The following is a 20,479-nucleotide window of genomic DNA, read 5'->3' on the forward strand; positions in this document are numbered from 1 at the left end:
TGGGTCCAGCTGGAAACACAGTGGAGATTCCTGAGAAAACAGAAATAGCACACTGTCACTGTTAGGCACGAAAGACAACGTATAACACTAGACAAGGAAGGGGGCTGGAATTGCCTCCTGGAAACCAGGAGCCAACCCCAGTACAAAGGAGGACACTTATACACTGGTGAAGACTGATAGAACACTTACCAGACACAAAGAACCAAGAAGAAACAGAAACAGAAGGGAACAAACAAAGAGGCAGAGGCAAGAACTGGGAACAGGCTCAGGCTGAAGTAAAGGCAGGACTAGGACTTGAAAACAGGGTGCAAACTTCTGGCTGGAACAAACAGAGATAGGACTGGGAAACTGAGAGCAGGCTCTGGCTGGAACAGGCAAGGACAGGACTGGAATACAGGGAGTAGGGATGAGTAGTAAACAGGACTGGGAAACAGAGAGCAGGTTCAGGCTGAAACAAGGCAGAAGCTGGGCAGAGAAACAGGGAGCAGGCTCTGGAAGAAACAAACAGGTACAAGGCTAAGAGATAGGGAGCAGACTCTGGCTGGAACAATCAGGAGCAGGGCAGAGAAACAGGAAACAGGATCAAGCTGGAACAGAACAGGGACAAAACTGGAACACCATCCGACAAAGGGTCTGCAACACAAAGGAATCGAAGTCCAATGCATGACGGGGAGCTTGAGGAAATGGCTGCTTATAAGCAGTTCCAAGCTGGGCTGCACAGGAGAGGTCACAGGTGTGTGTAGTTTCAGACACTTGCAAGTCCTGGAGGAGAGGATCCGGTGAAAAGGAGCAACTGGACTTCTCCCATTGAAAACAATGGGAAACAGAATCCGGGCTTTCCTGACTACCAGGCTGTGCATTATGGGATTTGCAGTCCCAGGAAGCAAATGTAGTACTACACAAGTGTACCATGGTGAAAAGTGAAACAAACAGGAGTCAGCAAGGGACTCTAGATAGGTGTTTAAGGTGATTCCCAGGCTTCCAACAGTCCCCTGACAGCGCCCCCTAGAAATGGGACGACAGAGTCGTAACAATATCTGGATCACTGACTTATCAAAGCTAACACTCATCACCAGTGTCAACAACACACTCAGATCACAATAGATCTACTCCATCTCTTAGGATTCACACTGAACATTCCCAAGTTTCACTTGCATCCATTACAGGTTCAGCCATACTTGGGGGCAATCCTAAATATACAATTAGGATTAGCCTACCTCAATTCTGCAGGAGTCCAGAACTTTCAGGTAATATTGCCTCAGTTTCAAACAAACCAACAACTCAGTACAGTCGTGCGTCTTTTAGGGATAATGGCCTACTGCATCGCTATAGTGCCCCATGTACGACTACACATACGTCTGTTACAGGAATGTTTAGCTCGACAGTGGTCCCATACTCAGGGTCAGTTAGAGATTCTAGTGTTGAGAGACTGCCCCACTCACTGCTCTCTGCAATGGTGTAACACCACCAACCTGCTGAAAGGGAGACCTTTTCCCAACCCTGTTCCCCACATCACTCTCACAGCGGATGCATCACAGACATAATGGGGTGCATACCTACAAGAACTCACAGCACAGGGACTTTGGGATGTCAAGCACCAGAGTCTCCACATCAACTACCTAAAGCTTCAACCTGTTCGCCTAGCATTGCTACCTCACCTGACTCACAAGGTTGTCCCAGTCCAGATGAACAATATGACATGCTTGTAAAACCTACAGAAACAAGGGGGACATGGTTTCCACAACTCTCACCTGTCTTAGACCATCTGGAAATGGGTTTTACATCACATTGACCTGTTAGAAGAATACCATCCGGGAACAGATAACTATTTTTCAGACCTCCTCAGCAAGATGCAGCAACAAGTTAATGAATGGGAACTCCACCCCTAAGTCCTCCTCCAGTACTTTCAGAGGTGGGGGTTTCCTCAAATAGACCTTTTCCCCACCACAGAAAATGCAAAATACCCAGACTTTGCCTCCAATTTCCTACACCCACTATCTAAAGACAACGCTCTATGGATGAGTTGATCAGGAATATTTGCCTACGCTTTTCCACCTCTCCCTTTCCTTTTATTTCTGGCTTGGAAGCTCATACAGACATCTCGTACAGTGATCCTACAAGCTCCTATCTAGGCTTGTCAACCCTGGTTCACAACACTACTAGTCCTCTCTGTAGTTCCCCAAGACAATCTCCCCAACAGGCCAGACCTTCTCACCAGAACCATAGCAAAATCAGGCTCCCAGATCCCAAAACTCTCAACCTAACAATTTGGCTCCTGAGGTCATAGAATTTGGGTACATTAACTTGACTCCAGAATGTCTGGGATTTCTTAAGGAAGGATGTAGACCCACCACTAGAGCCTGCTATGCAGCATAGTGGAAACATTTTGTCTGCTACTGTCACTCCAAACAAATTGACCCCTTCAAAGCCACGACACAAGACATTGCCTGCTACCTACTTCACTTACAAAAGGCTGGGTTAGCATTCACATCTATATGATCACATCTTGCTGCAGTGTCTGCCTATCTCCAAAGTAGATAAAATCTTTCTTTTTCAAGCCCCCAGTGAATAAAGCCTTAATGGAGGGGCTCAATTGAGTTATTCTAGCATGGGTTGTACCTGCACCTTCCTGTAACCTCAATGTAATCCTCATTTGAACCTCTATACTCACGCCCCTTCAATTCTTTCTTGGAAGGTTTGCATTTTTAGTCACCATCACTTCACTTAGATGCGTTACTGAGCTCCAGCCTTTAACCTTGGAAAAACCTTTCCTTAAACTACATAGAGACAGAGTGGTTCTCCGCACCAGCCCTAGATTTCTCCCTAAATTTCACCTCAATCAATCGATTGAATTACCAGTTTTTTTCCCACAACCAGGTTCCATTGTGGAAAGTGCTCTTCATACGTTAGGAATTAAAGGAGCACTTATGTTCTATAATAATATAACTAAAAATTTCAGAAAGACTAAACAACCTTTTGTTTCTTTTTCACCTCCTCACAAAGGCACCCCTATATCCAAATTGGGCATAGCCATATGGATAGTAAAATGCATTCAGACTTGTTATGCTAAGGCTAACCGATCTTTACCTGTTCTCCCCCAGAGCACATTCTACTCGTAAGAAAAGAGCATCCATGGCCTTTTTAGGAAATATAACCATAGCTGACATATGTAAAGCAGCTGCTACATATTCCACACCACACACCTTTACCAAACATTATTGTGTGGATGTTTCAGCATTCCAAAAAACAATGTAGGTCAGGCAGTGCTGTGTACCCTTTTACAAACTGCAATTCCCACAGTTTGGCCACCAATTCTGAGGGGGACTGCTTTACAGTCTATGCAGAGCATGTGTAACTCAGCCACACACATTTTTAACAGAATATGTTACTTACCCTTTAAGCATCTGTTTGTGGTACGTAGTGCTGTAGATTCACATGCGCCCACTCTCCTACCCAGAAACCTATGTCCTTTGAAGTTTCACTTCCTATGTCACAATGTGTATTTAGCATAGTCATCTCATTACTTACAACTATTCTACACTCCTTTTTCACCTGCCTGTGAAAAAACAATGTAACATTGGAGTCGATGCTCATGCACATTATCAAAAAAGATGTCTTCAAAGAAAAAACAACTTGCACAGCTTCCGGCCTAACACTAGATGGCAGGAGTATGCAGAGCATGTGAATCTACAACACTACATGCCATGGTCAGATACTTACAGGTAAGTAGCATATTTGTTTATATATAACGATGGCCAGGATATAGTAAATGAACAGTGTTCAAAGTAAATTTTATTGACACTGGTAGCGCATCTGGTCCTTTGTAAGTAGGCTTACAGGGGGACGTGTATAGGTCGATAAACCTTTTGGATCGCATGGAGTATCCTGGCCAAGTGGTAGACCAATGAACCATTAATAATGTCGAACATTTATGGAAAACCTTATCTAATAATTAAATACCATAACTCTCATCAAGGTTAATTGTTTTTATTCCCTATTAGTTACAATTCTAAACAAAATCTGTATTCGACTTTATTGTTAATCAAACTTTATTAATCATCACAAAACTATTTATTTACCAAGGAAATTCCGAGCATAACAAGCATTAACATAAGTCAGCAAATCCTTTAACATTAGGAATAATTCAGCAATGCAAGTCAGTCTGTCAGCTGTCCCCGTTAAGTCACCCTTGTCAGCCTACCTAACTCAAATTAGCATCAGCATGTGGGTCTTCATGCGAAAACAATTTAGAGAAAAATCATTAATTTGAAAAAATCTATCTAAAGAGAGTAAAACAATTTTAAACAGCGCAGTTGGTACCTAGAAGAAAAAGCACACATTAGTCAGTCAAATTTTATAGCTACCTATCCAAGATAGATCAGCAACAAGTCAGTCTTCGTCTCCAGGTTATCAGTCATCAGCAAGTATCAGGCTCAAAGAGAGCAAGCCCAATTATCAGCACTTCGGACAGCGCCTCCTGACGTCATCAACTTTTGCCTCTCCGCTCTGAATTTTCTCCCCTTGTCATGACTTTTTATTAGGGTCTCTCAGTCCGTCCCACTAATTGCTAATTGGTCAACCTTATCAGAAGTTATGACTCTAACCTATAGTTTTTGTTTACCACATGTTTGCGTCAGTTCAAGCTTCAAGTTCCATTAGTTTGATTGGTCCTTCTGTCGATGGAAACATCATCCGGCTCTTTAGGTAACAAACTTGTTGCTCACAGTCTTTCAGTCAGTGCTTCCATTGTTCAAGTCCTGGAAAAGTACGTTTAGCCTACTCTAATCATAATTGTATCAATTTGTCCTCATCATCTCCTGTCCACTGGTACATTTGCAGAATTTTCTAGCAGAGCTTTGTCTGAACTCTGTACAGTTCAAGGTCCTTTTCTCCAGTTCCAGTCCTCAGCAGCTCATCGCATCTCCACGTTTAAGCAAGCAAGGCCCAACGAAGACTAGGCCTCCAGTTTGGCTAAGTTAAGAACATGAATTATCATAGAACATAGGTTATACATTCCAATATGACATATTATTACAAATTTTAATATATTTTTAATTATTTAGCATTTTGTTAATACACATGGTGACCACTCCCCGTGGGCACATTTTACTCATACATGTTATTTTAAAATATTAGTTTCTTTTATCAATATTTCTCATTAGTATTCATACACAAATCATTAGAAATACATTTTAGGAGCTGATGGTCTTATAAGCGCAAAAGAAAAACCCATGATTGTGATATAGAATCAGCCAAATTAGACTGGAGCAAAAAAGGGCCTAAACTGTAAAAGGGAGGAAGCCATTTTTGTGACATCTCATCTGACTAACATATTTGAATTAGAGCTTCTATGCAGCACGCAAGTATTACATTGAAGACATTTCAGCACCATTTCACCTGTTCATCATTTATTTTTCTTAAAGAGAACTGACCATCTTAGTACCTAAAAGAAATCAAACCTTTACTTTTTTGTTCGATATCTGCAAAATTTATTTAATACGCAACCATCTTATTGATATTGTTTACCATTTTATGTATTATGTTTTACAAAATAATAAATCACTCCATACACTCTTCAGGACTACCACAGGGTTATGATCAACAAATATTAGAAGTAACATGTGAATATATTATATCTAGATATGTGTCCACAAGTGTGCCTTTTCCATGGTTGTAGGCTGAAAAATAATACCTAATTGCCCCCCTTATCAGATTCTAAATGTTGCAAACGCAGGCTGTAAAAGTCTGCTCATTCCTTAAGTCACTGAGCATAACCTTTTTGTCAGGCCTCTGTTAAACTTGAAACACTAAGAGGTAAATGCATTTCCAACAGTAGGCTGCCAAAGCTTCCTCGTGGATTTTTTTTTTTTTTTTACCTAAGGACAGAAAATTATGGTTTAGACCACACAATTCCATTAGGGTCTTAGTTTAAGAATCAAATTGTTGAAATAGCTGCATTACTACATTTTCTTGCCAAATTCAGTATAAAAATACATATGCAAAGCAGACACTGAAATGTTTGATTTGGCCATGAAAATATAGTCCAAAATGTAGGAGGCTGGCTTAGTATGTGGTGTACAACTATAGGTGAGGCACCCAGTACTGAGTCCAGGCAACCCCTAGTGATAGTCTTAGTGGTTTCAAATAACCAGAGCTCTCATAGAGTAGTTGTGGAGGGCAGCTAAGGCTTATCGGAGAGGATGTAAAGCAATTGCAAATACCACAAAAGCCAGTCAGTAATGTTCACACAAGAAAGAACCACACAAGTGTTAGAAAAATAATTTATTTATTATTAAATCACAAGCACTAAACTAACTTTGGTATACCTCCTAACTGGGGATATATACACACAAAAATATACTTAGAAACAGGTAAGTAAAAGATGGGGCCCTATTGCGGGGGCAAACCATATACTTAAAAAATGGTATGAGAAAGTCAAAAATAACCAAGACTGACACCCAAGGATCTTCAGGACTGTGGTAAACAATAAAAGACCAGAAGTAAGTAACTAGGTTTCCCCAGGTGTCCGTATGCAGAGATGTTACCCCAGTTCAGGTGTCCATAGGATAACGGGGAAATCACGGTTAGAGTTTTTGTGTTTCAGGACCTTTCCCAGCAACCTGAGGAAACCCGTTGGGACAAGGAAGGTTTGAGAGTGCCCCCACCCATGGATACCCAGGGAAGTGGAGTACCTACACCAGGGAGCCCAGGTGCATAGGGGTGAAGTTGTGTCGGAACCTCCCATTGAAGTCAATGAGGCCCTCGGTTATCCAGCTGCTACAGTGACCTGTGGACCAGGTCGGTGGAACCCAGGCATGGATTCCAGACAAGGAGTACCTGCAAAGAGAGGGGACAGAGTCCAAGCCCCGCAGAGTCACCCAGGGGATGCAGGAGGGCAATGCCCACCCTTCTCGTAGATTCTTCATTGTAGGATAGAGGTCTTGAAGATGCAGCTGTGGTGTCCAGGCAATGCAGAAGGATCCTAAGAGTCGTCCACGAGCTGTCCTATGCCGGTTACCGAATTGTAGAGGTGTCAGTGGCCAACAGGACCACCAACAAGCCTTGGCAAATACAAAAGACATGTCACAGGAAGAGTTGCGGAAGTGCAGACCAGCAAGGGACTCAACCTTTACAGGTATGTCTGCGCCGGCCTTCAGCAAAAAGGAGAGCTAGCAGGAATCAACGCAGACCCTAGGAGGACCCTTTGGCGGCAGGCACAGCGAGTCCCGAGGAGGCCTCTGCACCAAAAAGGGGGGCAGAGGGAAGGATTTCTACAGGAAATCCTTTGCTCTGCCTTTCTCTGCCCGAGTTAAGCGCAGCAGCAGGAGTTGCACACAGACCCTGCAAGGCTGCACAAGTAGACATGGGATATTCTCTAAGGAACCCCCCCATTGTACATGGTATCACACAACTAACAATGGAATCAGTGTAGTTGCATGATTCCAACATGTGTGATACCAAACATGACTAGGTTAAGTGAAGCCATTATGTAGTTGGACAACTCGTGTTGACCAGTATCCACTATAAACCTTAAGATGGCTTCCCTGCACTTGCAAAGCCCAGCCAATGAGGTCTGGGGTTTGTAGGGGTACCTCTGCTCAGGTAGGGGTACCTCACACTTAGGACCATGCACCCTGTCCTTGGGCTGTGGGGGGTGACTTACAGGAGCAAAGTGACCACAATATAAGTTAAAGCTTATATCTGTGGTGAAAGGTGCATGCAACATTTCACACAGGCTGCAATGGCAGGCCTGTAGACGCAGTTTGCACGGGTTCCCATGGGTAGCATAATAGATGCTGCAGCCCATGGGGGACCCCTTGTGTACCAATGCCATGGGTACCTAAATACCATATGCTAGGGACTTACAGGGGTACACCAGTATGCTAAAAGTGCCGTGTAAGAAGTACTTACCAACCAAATTTAGGGAGGGAACACTGACACTGGGATCCTGGTTAGCAGGATCCCTGTGTACTACAGTCCATACACACTGACACCAGGCAAAAAGTGGGGATAACCATGTCAGAAAGATCCTACTTTCCTATACAAAACATCACCTGACGTTTGCTTAAAAATGATAGTAACTGAATGCTGTCCAATGGAGATGGGTAAGGAGTAACATTTATTGAGTTTTGAAATTTTAACCTAGCAATGTTTTGTATTAAGTAAATAGTTAGTCTCTGTACTGGGAGGTCTATGTGTAATAATTTATGTGATTGTTATCTCATCATACTAACCGTGCAAAAAATGCACACATTCTATTGAATGGGAAGCTTGTGTGCATGCTCGTGTCAACCAAAACATTGGATCTTAAAGTGACACCAAAAGATCATATGGGTTAATTGGCACGGTTTTAAAGGAGTAGTTAAGTAAGACATTGAGGACCAGGTATGAATATACAGATTTAGGCGAATGGGCAATTTCTGATGTGTGAGCGTGTGCACATTTGTACTGTGTAATGTTGTAGGATCTTGTTGACTGAGTGGAATCTGTTTCGCCGGACATTGAGATAGTTTGGAACTGTTAGGAACTTTTTTCTTTAATGAACATCTCTGCACATGCTGGGCCAAACAAGAAAGCTAATTTGGTTTAGCTATCTGCTGGATAATTGATGCAGCCATGAAAGTCAGGAGCCCAGCCTTGTCAAGCTTAGTTCACCCTTTCAATGATCAGAATTTGATAAAAAGACAATCAGCCCTAACTGATTAGAAATATTTATGTAATCGTAATTTTAATGGGCCATTTAAGCACCACATTATCATAAATACTATATTCTATTAGCATTTAAACTTGTCTGATTGTTTCTTCATAGATTACAGAAAACAATTAAGGAGGAGACACCCTCTACCGAGGTAAGATTTAATGAGAATTTATAGTCAAATTAAATCAAATTACTGGATGGATGAGAGCATTTGTGTAGCACACGCCATGAAAGACACCACTCTAGGGCGTGGGTATATCCTAATATGTTATTTTAATTGAATGTAACTCAATTATTCTTCTGCTTTTCTAGAGTGATAGTAAGACAACTGGAAGGAGACATTTGTCGGCGAAGGAGAGAAGGTAAGACAATGCAACATTGTTATTTATTTTAGGTATTATATATTTTATGAATCATATTCCTTTGAAATTTTGTAAAACTCTACAGCATCATTCTGATTTAGCCATGTGTTTTAGTGATCTGATAGAGACTTCTAGTTGCAGATTCCTTACCTTTAAATTTCCCCCAGGCGTCAGACTGGGACCGGAGAATTTTCTGAGCAGTACCCCTGTGCACCATTAGGTGCTGTTGATTGGCTCCACATCCGTCGTCAGCATTGTCCGCGCCAGACATGATGTTGTGGTTCCTATATAGGCGCTACCCCAGTGCTCTAACATCAGTTCTTTTCTTTCCAAGCCAGCCAGCACTTTATTTTTTGACTGGATTTTTTTTACTTTTATTGAAAATATTATTGAGTTTTCAACAAGCCCTGTGGTTCCTGTCATCAGACAATGGCCGTGATGGATCCGCACCTTGTGTGTCTTTGGTGCCTGGAGTGCGACCATAACCCAAAGTCTTTCTCCTAGTAATGGGCCATGCATTTGAAGGCTTTGAGGACCCGGTCCCTGAAGCTGATGGCGGCCAGACGCTCAACACTGTGCAAGACGAGATCTCGGTCAAGAGGAAAGGTCCCAGGATCAGTTGTGGAGTACTCCATCATTGTCATCCCGCTCCAGGTCCTCGGGCGATTAGGTAAGTCGAGGCACTAGAAGAAGTCTAAGAAGTCGAAACATTTTTAGACTTCTCGTCCGACTGCTCATGAGACAATGGAGCTTCGACATTCTAGGCCTTGCTCTGTGGATCCTGGGCCTGGGCTGACTTTGCGCTACCCTGAGTTTCCAGGAGCCAGAGTGACCCCTTAAGAGTTTTATGAGGCCATGCGCCCAATTTTTGGGCAGTCCCAACATCGCTGGAGCGCCTTCAGGCCCTGGAGAATTATAGGCGCCCATTTGGGTTCTATGCTGACAGCTTCCGCTTCGTCACCGAGGGGCACTCGTGGATCCAGTCCTGGGTCAAGGCCGAAGTTGGTCGTACCATTCTGACCTTTCCTGCCGGCAGTCCAGAGGCCAACGTTCCCAGCACCGCCATGGGCAGCGCCATCCCCATTCTTATCCGCAACTCCGACATGGAGCCGGATGGGCGTTGCATGATGCCGACTCCAACGCCCGCAGGAGCCTTGCCTCCTATGTCGGATCCTGAGCCACTTTCTTGTGGGCTAGGTTACAGTGAGAAATGGGAGAGGTTGCTGGACCCTTTGGAATACCAGTGCCAAGACCCTATGGACTGGCATATAGACTTGGGTGAAGCCACCACACAGGATACTTCTCCAGATGTTGGCTGTAGGAAGCTGACCTGGTGTGTGGCAGACACCTATGTTGTTGGCACCATATACCTGGTCCACACAACCCCTGTTAGTTAGTGAGACAGTGCCTAGGAAGCCAGGGCTCTCTAGTGGTAGCTGTGGGGGACAGCCAAGACTTATCTAGAGGAATGTAAAGCACTTGCAATACCACAGCAGTCACACAGCAACTTACTTCACCTGAAAGAAAGCACACAGTGTTACAGAAATAAAGGTATTTTATTACAGTAGCACTGAACTAGACTAGATTACTTATAGGCAGTCCCCTAACTGGAGGTCAGTGCACTATATATATTTATGTATATATATATATATATATATGTTCGATGGCATGTGTAGCTGCAGATACACATGCTATACATAGCTCTTCCGACATCTAGTGTTGGGCTCGAAGTGTTACAAGTTGTTTTTCTTGAAAGAAGTCTTTTCGGAGTCACGGGATCGAGTGACTCCTCCTCTCGGTCCCATTGTGCATGGGCATCTACTCCATTGTTAGATTGTTTTCTCTCCGCGGTCGGGTTCGGACGTGTTTCCTCTTGCTCCGAGATTTTGATTTTGAAAACCACAGAAAATCTTCTTATGCGTCGATATTGTTTCAATCACGTTTACCACCTAGCATCGAACCAGTAGTACCGTCGGAACCTTCACTTTCGGGCCTACCGCGTGGAATGCCTGATGGATCGGACTCCATTCCGATTCTGCCCTTGGTGCCATGCCAAGTACCCCTAAACAGACCAACACTTGGTTTGTAACTTGTGCCTTTCTCCAGACCATCAGGAGGAAGACTGTGAGGCCTGTCGATCTTTTCGATCAAAGAAGACCCTTCGAGATCGCAGATCCCGAAGACTCATAAAGACGTCGAAAAGCAGCGAACATCTCGACGTCATGGAAGAAGAGCAGGCGCAGACAGCAGTCTCCATCCAAGACACAGACTCATAACAGGAATCGGAAGACAACAGACCCATCACAGCTGGCCAGCATGTGAGTATGTCAAACATTTAAAGGCCTTGGGTACACCACTGCCAGAAGGCCATGGTTTGGCCTGAAAAAAGACTGTTGGCGACCGTCCTTGGGGGTCCGTGCCGAAAAAGGCCACTCCTTCATCCACTTCAGAGTCGAGCAAATCTGTTAAAGGCACTGTTTCGAACTCCAGTAAAAGAGCCCATTCCTCGGAGTTGAAAACATGGCAAATGGATTCGGAGCCGAGACCTTCAACTACTTTTCTGGGACCGAAAAAACGGCACTCTTCGGAACTGAAAAGATCCTCATATACAGAGAAACAAAGACTTTCCAAGAAATGAAGACAGATTACAAGACCAATCATGGAATCTCATAAGACTTCTGAGGAAGAGCCTGAGATTGAACCAGTTTTACAGGTTGTGGATGAGAGACAGTCCAGAATACATATTCATAAGGAGACAGGAAGAATCATCACTGCACCTCCTTTAGAAACCAAAAGGAAGCTGGCTTTCCAAGAGGAACTAGACTCTGTACAGCCACCAGCGAAGGTGCAAAAACAAAAGAAGTCACTACCTCTCCATACTTGTCCTTCTCAATCTCTACAGCTCTTTCTCAGCTTAGAATAGCCCACCACCACTGCCTTCTCCAACACATTCTTTATATTCACAGGGAAGTACGTCAGATCCATGGGATGTATATGACCCTTATCTCATCCCGGACAATGACCCAGACATTTACCCATCAAACCCTTCTCCTCCAGAAGACACAACTGCATACAACCAAGTAATATCCAGGGCAGCAGCTCATCATGGAGTAACCATTCACTCTGAGCCATTAGAAGAAGATTTTTTATTTAATACACTATCTTCTACACATTCCAGGTACCAGTGTCTCCCAGTGTTACCAGGCATGGTTAAACACACAGACGAAACTTTTAGCGAGCATGTAAAAGCTAGGATTATCACCTCTAGAATTGCTAAGAAATATAAGCCTGTACCTTCTGACTCAGAGTACATCACTCACCAGGTCCCTCCAGACTCAGTGGTAGTCAGTGCAGCAAGAAAGAGGGCAAATAGCCATTCTTCAGGAGACACACCGCCTCCTGATAAGGAGAGTAGAACATTTGACTCAGTAGGAAAAAGAGTTGCTACACAAGCAGAAAATCAGTGGAGAATTGCAAAATCTCAGGCACTTCTAGCTAGGTATGATAGGGCCCATTGGGATGAAATGCAAGATATTATACAGCATCTCCCAAAGGAGCCCCAGAAAAGGGCACAGCAGGTAGTAGAAGAGGGACAAGTGATCAGCAGTAATCCGATAAGATCTGCCCTCGATGCTGCTGATACAGCTGCAAGGAGTGTAAACACTGCCATCACAATCAGAAGGCATGCATGGCTGCGCTCTTCTGGTTTAACACCAGAAATTCAACAGGCAGTTCTTAATATGCCTTACGATAAAAAGCACCTCTTTGGCCCAGAGGTAGACACAATTATTGAAAAACTGAGGAAGGACTCAAATACTGCAAAAGCAACGGGCGCTCTATACACCACCCCATATAGAGGTTCCTTTTGCAGACCACAGTTTCGAGGAGGTTTTAAGTCACAATCCTCAGAGGCTTCCACCTCCCAAACGAAACCAGGACAACAAACCCAGTATCAATGAGGTGGGTTTAGAGGATCTTATAGGGGTCAATACTTCAGAAATAGAGGTAAATTCCAAACCTCTAAACAGACAACAACACAACCTAAACAGTGTCTTCCTTTCACTCCACACATCTCCTGTTGGGGGAAGACTACAGCAATTCCACTCTCATTCGCAAAATATTACCACAGACATTTGTCTATTATCAATTATCCACAATGGCTATTGCCTAGAATTAATCTCCACCCCTCCAAACATCCCACCACGATATCACAAATTGTCCCCCGAACATACAGTTCTGTTACAATAAGAGGTACAATCTCTACTATTAAAACAAGCAATAGAACTAGGTCCACAGTCTCAACACGGAATAGGAGTATACTTACCATACTTCTTAGGCACCTTGCCACGCATGCTACCCAGCCTTTGCGTGGCCGAGGCCTAGGGATCCTTGGACCTCATGTATCAGGGAGCCAGTGGTCTGGCCAGTCTGCCACCCCTTCCGATACCCCCCCAAACAGCAGCCTCTAAGCCTCCCTAGTCTGACTCCTCCTCACCTAGGGCCAGTCGGAGGCAGGATCCCCCACCACCTTGCTCTGCTGACAGTCCATTACATCAGACTGGGGAGATTTGCAGATAGGCCGAAGGGGTTCCTACTTCCAGTGCCAGAAGTAGGTCATGATTGCTTTTCCTATTTTCTGGTACCCAAAAAGGACAAGGGCCCTGTCGTATCCTAGACCTTTGTTCCCTCAATCTCTTTCTCAGGAAGGATGCTCACTCTGGCTCAGGTTCTGTCTGCCCTGGAACCAGGAAGACTGGATGGTAGAATTGGACTTGCACAACGCTTATTTCCATATTTTCGTCCTAACTGCCCACAGACTTTACTTGCTGTTCACAGTAGGCCATGAGCACTTTCAGTTCACCGTGCTCCCCTTTGGCCTTACCAATGCCCCTCGGGTGTTCACCAGGGTGATGGTGGTGGTTGCAGCTCATCTGCGCAGATCAGGAATTTCAGTCTTCCCCTATCTCAACGACTGGCTGTTGAAGGCGGTTAACCCCAGGCTGTTGTCTTTCACCATCAGACTACATCAGACCTCCTGCATTTGCTGGTGTTCATTATAAGCGTGCAGAAGTCACACCTGACTTTCTTTCAGATGCTCCCGTTCATCTGAGGTGTTCTGGACACAGTGCAGTTTCAGGCTTATCCTCCCGAGCTTTGAGCCCAGGAAATTCAGGCTATGATACTGATGTTTCAGCCTCTATCCTGGATTTTGGTGAGAATGACATTGAGGCTGCTGGGACTCTTGGCCTCCTTCACCCTGCTGATGACACATGCAAGATGGCATATGTGAGCTCTGAAGTTCCAGTGGGCACAGCATCAGAGGAATCTCTTCTACAAGGTCCAGATCTCAAAGAAAACTGTACAAGATCTGCAGGTGGTGGTTAACGAACCACAATTAGGTCAGAGGCAGATCCCTCCCCCTCCCCCTTCCCCAACCAGCTCTGTGTGATCCGGCTAGCATTGAAGGCAGTTCTTCCCTCTATCACAGGAAAGATGGTACAAGTGTTCACAGACAATACCACTGCTATTTGGTACTCCAACAAGCAGGGTGGGGTGAGGTCCTGGACACTTTGTCAAAAGTCTGTACACCTCTGGACGTGAATGGAACAGCAGGACATATCCCTCGTAGTTCAACATCTGGTGGGCTCTCTGAACGCCTGAGCAGACAAACTCAGCCAAAAATGCTTAACATCACAAATGGCGTCTCCATCCAGACGTGGCCAAATGTTTCTTTCAGCAGTGGGGAGAACCTTGGTTAGATCTGTACGCCTCTGCAGATAATGCGCGTTGTCTGCAGTATTGTGCGTTGGAGTTTCCAAGACAGCATCTGCTTGGAGACAATTATTGTCTCAAGGCCTACTGTTCACCTTTCCACTCATGCCACTTCTGCCCAGACTTCTCAAAAAGATAATAAACAAATGTTCCCATGTAATCCTTGTTACTCCAGACTGGGCACAGAGAGTCTGGTATCCTGAGTTGCTGAGCATGTCTGTCGATCCTCCGATCAGACTTCCCCTTTGGGAGGATCTTCTATCACAGCAGCAGGGGAGGGATCTACACCCGAACCTGTTAACTCTCCGCCTTCTTGCTTCTAGATTGAGCAGTGACAGTTGACAGCTTTTGACTTTCTTCCCGAAGTCTGAAGCATAATCTTGGCAGCCAGGCTTTCTTCCACCTCAACGGTTTACGCCTGTCATTGGAAGAAATTTGTGGCATGGTGCACAGACAAGTCAGTTGACCCACTCTCTGCCCCTTTGTCTGAGGTCCTGTTTAACTTTTCCTTGGCCCAGCAGGGCTCTGCTATGGCCACCCTTAAATCTTATTTGTCTGCTATTTCTGCTTTTTTGAGGATGCCTGATCAACCGAATTTGTTCCTGAAAGGTCTTACACACTTTTTTCCTCCATCCCCGTTCATTATGCCCAAGTGGGATCTGAATTTGGTTTAGACATGTCTGATGTGCATTCCTTTTGTGGCTCTTCACAATTGTCCTCTCAGGTTTCTCACTTTGAACACTGCCTTCCCTGTGTGAGCTGCAGGTCTTGTCATCTATGCCAACCTACATTTTCATCTAGCCTGACAAAGTTATACTACACACTAGGGACTCCTTTTTGCCAAAAGTGGCTATGTCCTTTCATGTAGGCCAATCCATCACCTTACCTACTTTTTACGCACCCCACATCCTTCTAAAGAAAAGATAAGACTCCAACGCCTGGACCCAAAAAGAGCGTTGACATTCTGCCTTCATCATACAAAAGAGTTCTGGGTGTCTGATCAACTCTTTATTGGTAATGTGAGTGTGCACAAAGTTTGGGCAGTTTAGAAGCGGACCATCTCCAGCTGGGTTGCACTCTGCATTAAGAACTGCTGCGCGCTGGCCAAAAAGCAACCACTTGAAGGATTCCTTGCTCATTCTACCCAAGCTACAGCTGCGACCACTACATCAGCATGTGGAGTTCCAGTCTTTGACATCTGCCAGGCAGTAATGCGGGCTTCTCTGCACATGTTTACCAAATACTACTGCAGGAGCAGTCAGGCCTACAGGGACGGGTACTTTTCCTGTTCGATCCTGGATCCTGCAAGACTTTTTAGTATGAGCTGACTCACCATCAGGGATGGTATTGTTTGGATATCTATTCAAAGGTAAGGAATCTACAACTAGAAAACTCTATCAGATGAACAAGTTATTTACCGTCGGTTACACCTTATCTGGTAGAGACAATATGTAGTTGCAGATTGCTTGCCAACCCACCCATCCTCCATGCTCTGGAAACTGATTTCTAGGGCCAAGGACTCCACTTTTGGGGCCTTGATTTTGACACACAGTCAGTGTTCTTCATGGCTCTGCACTTCTGGCTTGGGAAGCTGAGAAAATAAATTGTCGTCAGCAGGCCGATGTGGTGCCAACAATAGACGCAGAGCCAATCGACGCCAGATACCGGAGCGCCAGGTGTACCGCTCAGAAAATTCTCCTTATCCAGTCTGATGCCGGGGAGAAACTCAAAGGTAAGGAATCTGCAACAAGATATCGTCTCTATCGGATAAGGCATTACTAAAGGCAGGTAACTTGTTTGTTTATCTCGGGGTGTCCCAGTTGGAATCACTGATTCATTAAGACTATCTTAATCTGATTACTGTACTATATGCCTATCTCCTTCGGTAACTCGAAGATGAGTGTTGAGCTGCTGTCAACTGACGTATAGAAAATAAGGATTTGTTTCTGACATTCATTGTAATTTAAAGCCCAGGCATCTGCTGTGATACTGACAAGCTCCTCAATTTCATCTATAACTCAGGATTCAGTGCATAGTCCTATTTAAAATAGCTAGTTTGCAATATTATTTAATTGGCAATTATTGCAATGGTATTAGAAACTAATAATATATATCTATTCAGTTAATTAGTTTATTCATATGCTTACCACAGCACTCACAAAACCTTTTTACATCATGCAGCAGTTTAGAATTGTAGTCGAGAAACCAGCGAGGGGTTCTCTGTAAATTCCCAGAACTTTACTATTCCAATAAGTGTCCAGCCCACAGGTCTCCAACTTTTTCCGTAATAGGAGTTAATTTTCTTCAATGAAAATAATCCTAAGCTACTAGTATTAGTGTTGTAACAGGGACCACATCAGACACGGTTGCACAATTACTAGTAGTGAATACCTCAGTGCGTCAAGACGGTTGCCAGCACTAATGTAAAAAAGTCTTTGTTCATTTGAAATACACTTACATAGGTAATATATAACAGCCATAACTGCAGTGCTCCAGGCATCAGGGTAACAATATGACAAAAAATCCTTCCCATCACCACAAGATTTATTTATTACTCTCCTATTAGCTTTAAATACATTTTGGAAATTCAGCCATTTTTCTCCAAACATTAGATAATGATTTCTGACAATATACACATTTTTGTCTCCAACACACATTTCAGTTTTGGTATACAAATATTAATTCAGCCAAACACAAGCTTAGAACTTAGAAGGCTGGCCTGAACGCAGGAGAGTTGCTTGTAGGTTGCTGGAGAGCTTCCAGTAGCTCACAAGCTTCTCATTGGAGAAACCTGGTATAACCTCTCAAAATCAAAACCGTTGCATGTACATCTGCAGTTTATGTCATCATATCCACCAAGCCTTGTTGTCCCCTCGGATTTGCAACATTACACTTAATTTTGAACCCGTTGAGGAGGTTTGCGGTCATTCAGATTTTAGATTGAGAGCGTACTCTGCTGTATCTATAATTTTCAATCCTCCTTCCATGCAACTGCACCAATATGAATGTCTTGTTGAAGTGGTTTGGCAGCTCCTACCCTTAGGAAATGTAAAGAGAGCTCCATGAGAATAATGGAGTGCAGAATGTTACTGTATCTTATTGGATCAGATGGAGATTCTATGTAATACATAGTATGATTGTGGAGTGGCAAGAAAAACTTCAGGGCTCGCCTAAGGTGGTTATCCAAAATCACAAAATGTTGAAAGATGTCTACCAGACAACAATTGGGTACACAGCAGTAGGGTTTGACAGCCACCCCCATATGTTCCAAATTACAGAAATTACCAAAGTAATTGGTAAATGAGTAGCTGTCATCCCTAAAACAGTGCCCACTAGGTGTCCAGTCGATTCTTGAATTTGATTAATTGTTCAAGTCATGGAAATTCAACTAGTCTACATGTGTTTCATTACGGTAAGAATAATACTGTTACCATTGTCAGGGCTTAAAGTTAAATAGCGTATAGTTGTCTCTAAAATAGACTGTGGTGTCGCACATCATGAAGAACACCCTGAGGGATACCACTCAAATACCTGTGATTATAATCTGGATTAAGGCATTCGGGAAATGAATGTTGTCTTTGGCCAGTCTAGTCTTGAGGTTATCATTGCTAGTTCTCTACTGGGCTTCTAGGAAAAAAATGTCCAGCTAGATCGTGCCGGTGGTTCTGAAAGAGTTCAGAGCCTCTCTGATGCATAGCATTCAGAATGGTCAGAACTAGACCAAATATATTGTTGTGTAGCCATTTTAGGTATATTTTTATTTATGTTATTTTAGCAAACTAGGCCTAATGCGGTGTACTTTAACCTAGATATATTTTATCCAGCTTCGTTTTTATCATTTTAACAATAGCCACAATTGGGGTCTTGTTGTATTTTCTCTATCTAGCTGTTCATCACCTAGGCCAGCACTGCTTTCTTAAACAAGACATTTCTTTCACTCTGTGCTTTTCTCAAGGCTGCAGTAAGATAGGTTGCCGGCAAAAGTGGTACGCTTTGTCTCCAATGTTCACAGAAACATACACATTCTTATGTGGGGGTCCTTTCACTGAACGTCAGCTGTTTTGTTATAAAAACACTACTTTGACCCATATACGTTAGAGGGAGATTCAAGCCAGATGACCACGACTGTATGCTGATTGCTGAGCGCTTCACTACAGCTGCTTATGTAGACTACAGGCCTCTTGCTCAGGTTTGAGGGATGATGTCTTCCCAGGGGAACCTGAAGGGCAGAATTAGAGCTTAACATGCTGTGCTCTAACATAGTCTAGGTAGGAATTATTCTAAAAAACGTAGTAACAATATAGTAGCATTATTTTTTTGTTTTACTCTCCTTGTCACAATTTGAATCCTGTCATACTTCATTATCCTAGTTATTGCAATACATGCCTTATTATCTAAGATGCAGCTGCTTCAATAAAACCTTTTTGAACTATACTTCGCCTTTGATTGTCCTTGCATATGTGAGACTAATGTAACTGAGAGAAACCGATGAGATCTGATTGATCACGATTTCCCTGAGAAGTTGTTGTCATGTGCCCAATTGCCCAATCAGCCCTGCTCTTGGGTGGAGATGAGGCACTGCTAGCTATCCGGTGCCACCTGGCGTGGGTTCATACTCAGACCCCGCAATACAAGTGATTTTGCCGCCCATATCCAGTAGTCTTATTAGGATAATGAAAGCCTACGTGACAATTCCCTATCCCGTCAGTTCCGTATCTTCCATGCCTTGAGTATAGATCCAGAGCTCACTCTCCCCTGATTGATGTGGGATTGTCCCCCAACACCCCCAAAAATAAATTTTATACTGCAATAAAATGTCTCCACCAACTTTTTCCATCTTCCAGCCCTGTAGGAATTGTTAGGGACAGGTTTCCATTACAGACACCCATTCGATTTGCCTTTGGTGCCTTAAGTTGTACATTGACTACATGATCAGCGACCAGTGCCTTAGCATGCATCTGAAGGTGCAGAAGCCTAAGTTGTTCAGGGCCAAGGCCCGTAATGACAGATGGAGCCATTGTTGTTCGATGGCACACTCTTATTCATCAGATAAATGATGACCCTGCACTGATATTACAGATGGGCTTGGTTCCAAAGCCACATATCTCCTCTCCATTGCCACCCCCAATGTACCCGGGCCGTCTGGCACAAGCTCCAGTGTTTCCGAACTTCCCAATGCCAGCTAACGATCAAGAAGCGTTCCTTAGTGCTTGTATGCTATCTTTGCCCAGGCCCCGGCTCCATCGGATGTGTCCTCAGGACCCACAACACAGTATCACCTGCCACGGTTTCTCTTGCTGACTTGAATGCCAGCAGTATTCTGTGCCGTACGCCTGAGACACGCGCCTGTCCTTGCATATTTAATTCCAGCATACCACTCCACCGCAGCAATCAGCACTGTGGCCAGCCCCGCCTCAGAAGCCACCGCTCCTGCCACTTTTCCACCGCCTCCAGTACAAGACTGAGCATAGCCAGCATTTCCTCCTGTGTTGACAGATCCCTTGCCTAAGAACAGATCTAGAAGAGACATCCAGAGGCTTTTGGAAGAAGAAGACTATAGCCAGAGAACCAATTATATTTTTGGATTGGATTTAGATTGCCTCAATCCTCACACAGGTGCAGAGGATGCTGATGGGTAGCAATTGCG

General features: G+C 44.0%; 1 protein-coding gene across 1 annotated transcript in view; it reads left to right on the forward strand.

Moving 5' to 3' along the window:
• NEMF (nuclear export mediator factor) overlaps nt 1–20,479 on the forward strand; it is a 273,128-nt gene that overhangs the window by 205,069 nt on the left and 47,580 nt on the right. Inside the window, exons 24-25 of the mRNA XM_069208695.1 lie at nt 8,810–8,849; nt 9,011–9,060. Of these exons, the coding sequence (XP_069064796.1) occupies nt 8,810–8,849; nt 9,011–9,060 (90 nt within the window). The remainder of the gene's footprint in view (nt 1–8,809; nt 8,850–9,010; nt 9,061–20,479) is intronic.

This window comes from Pleurodeles waltl, chromosome 9 (genome assembly GCF_031143425.1).
Source record: "Pleurodeles waltl isolate 20211129_DDA chromosome 9, aPleWal1.hap1.20221129, whole genome shotgun sequence".
Taxonomy (NCBI): Eukaryota; Metazoa; Chordata; class Amphibia; order Caudata; family Salamandridae; genus Pleurodeles; species Pleurodeles waltl.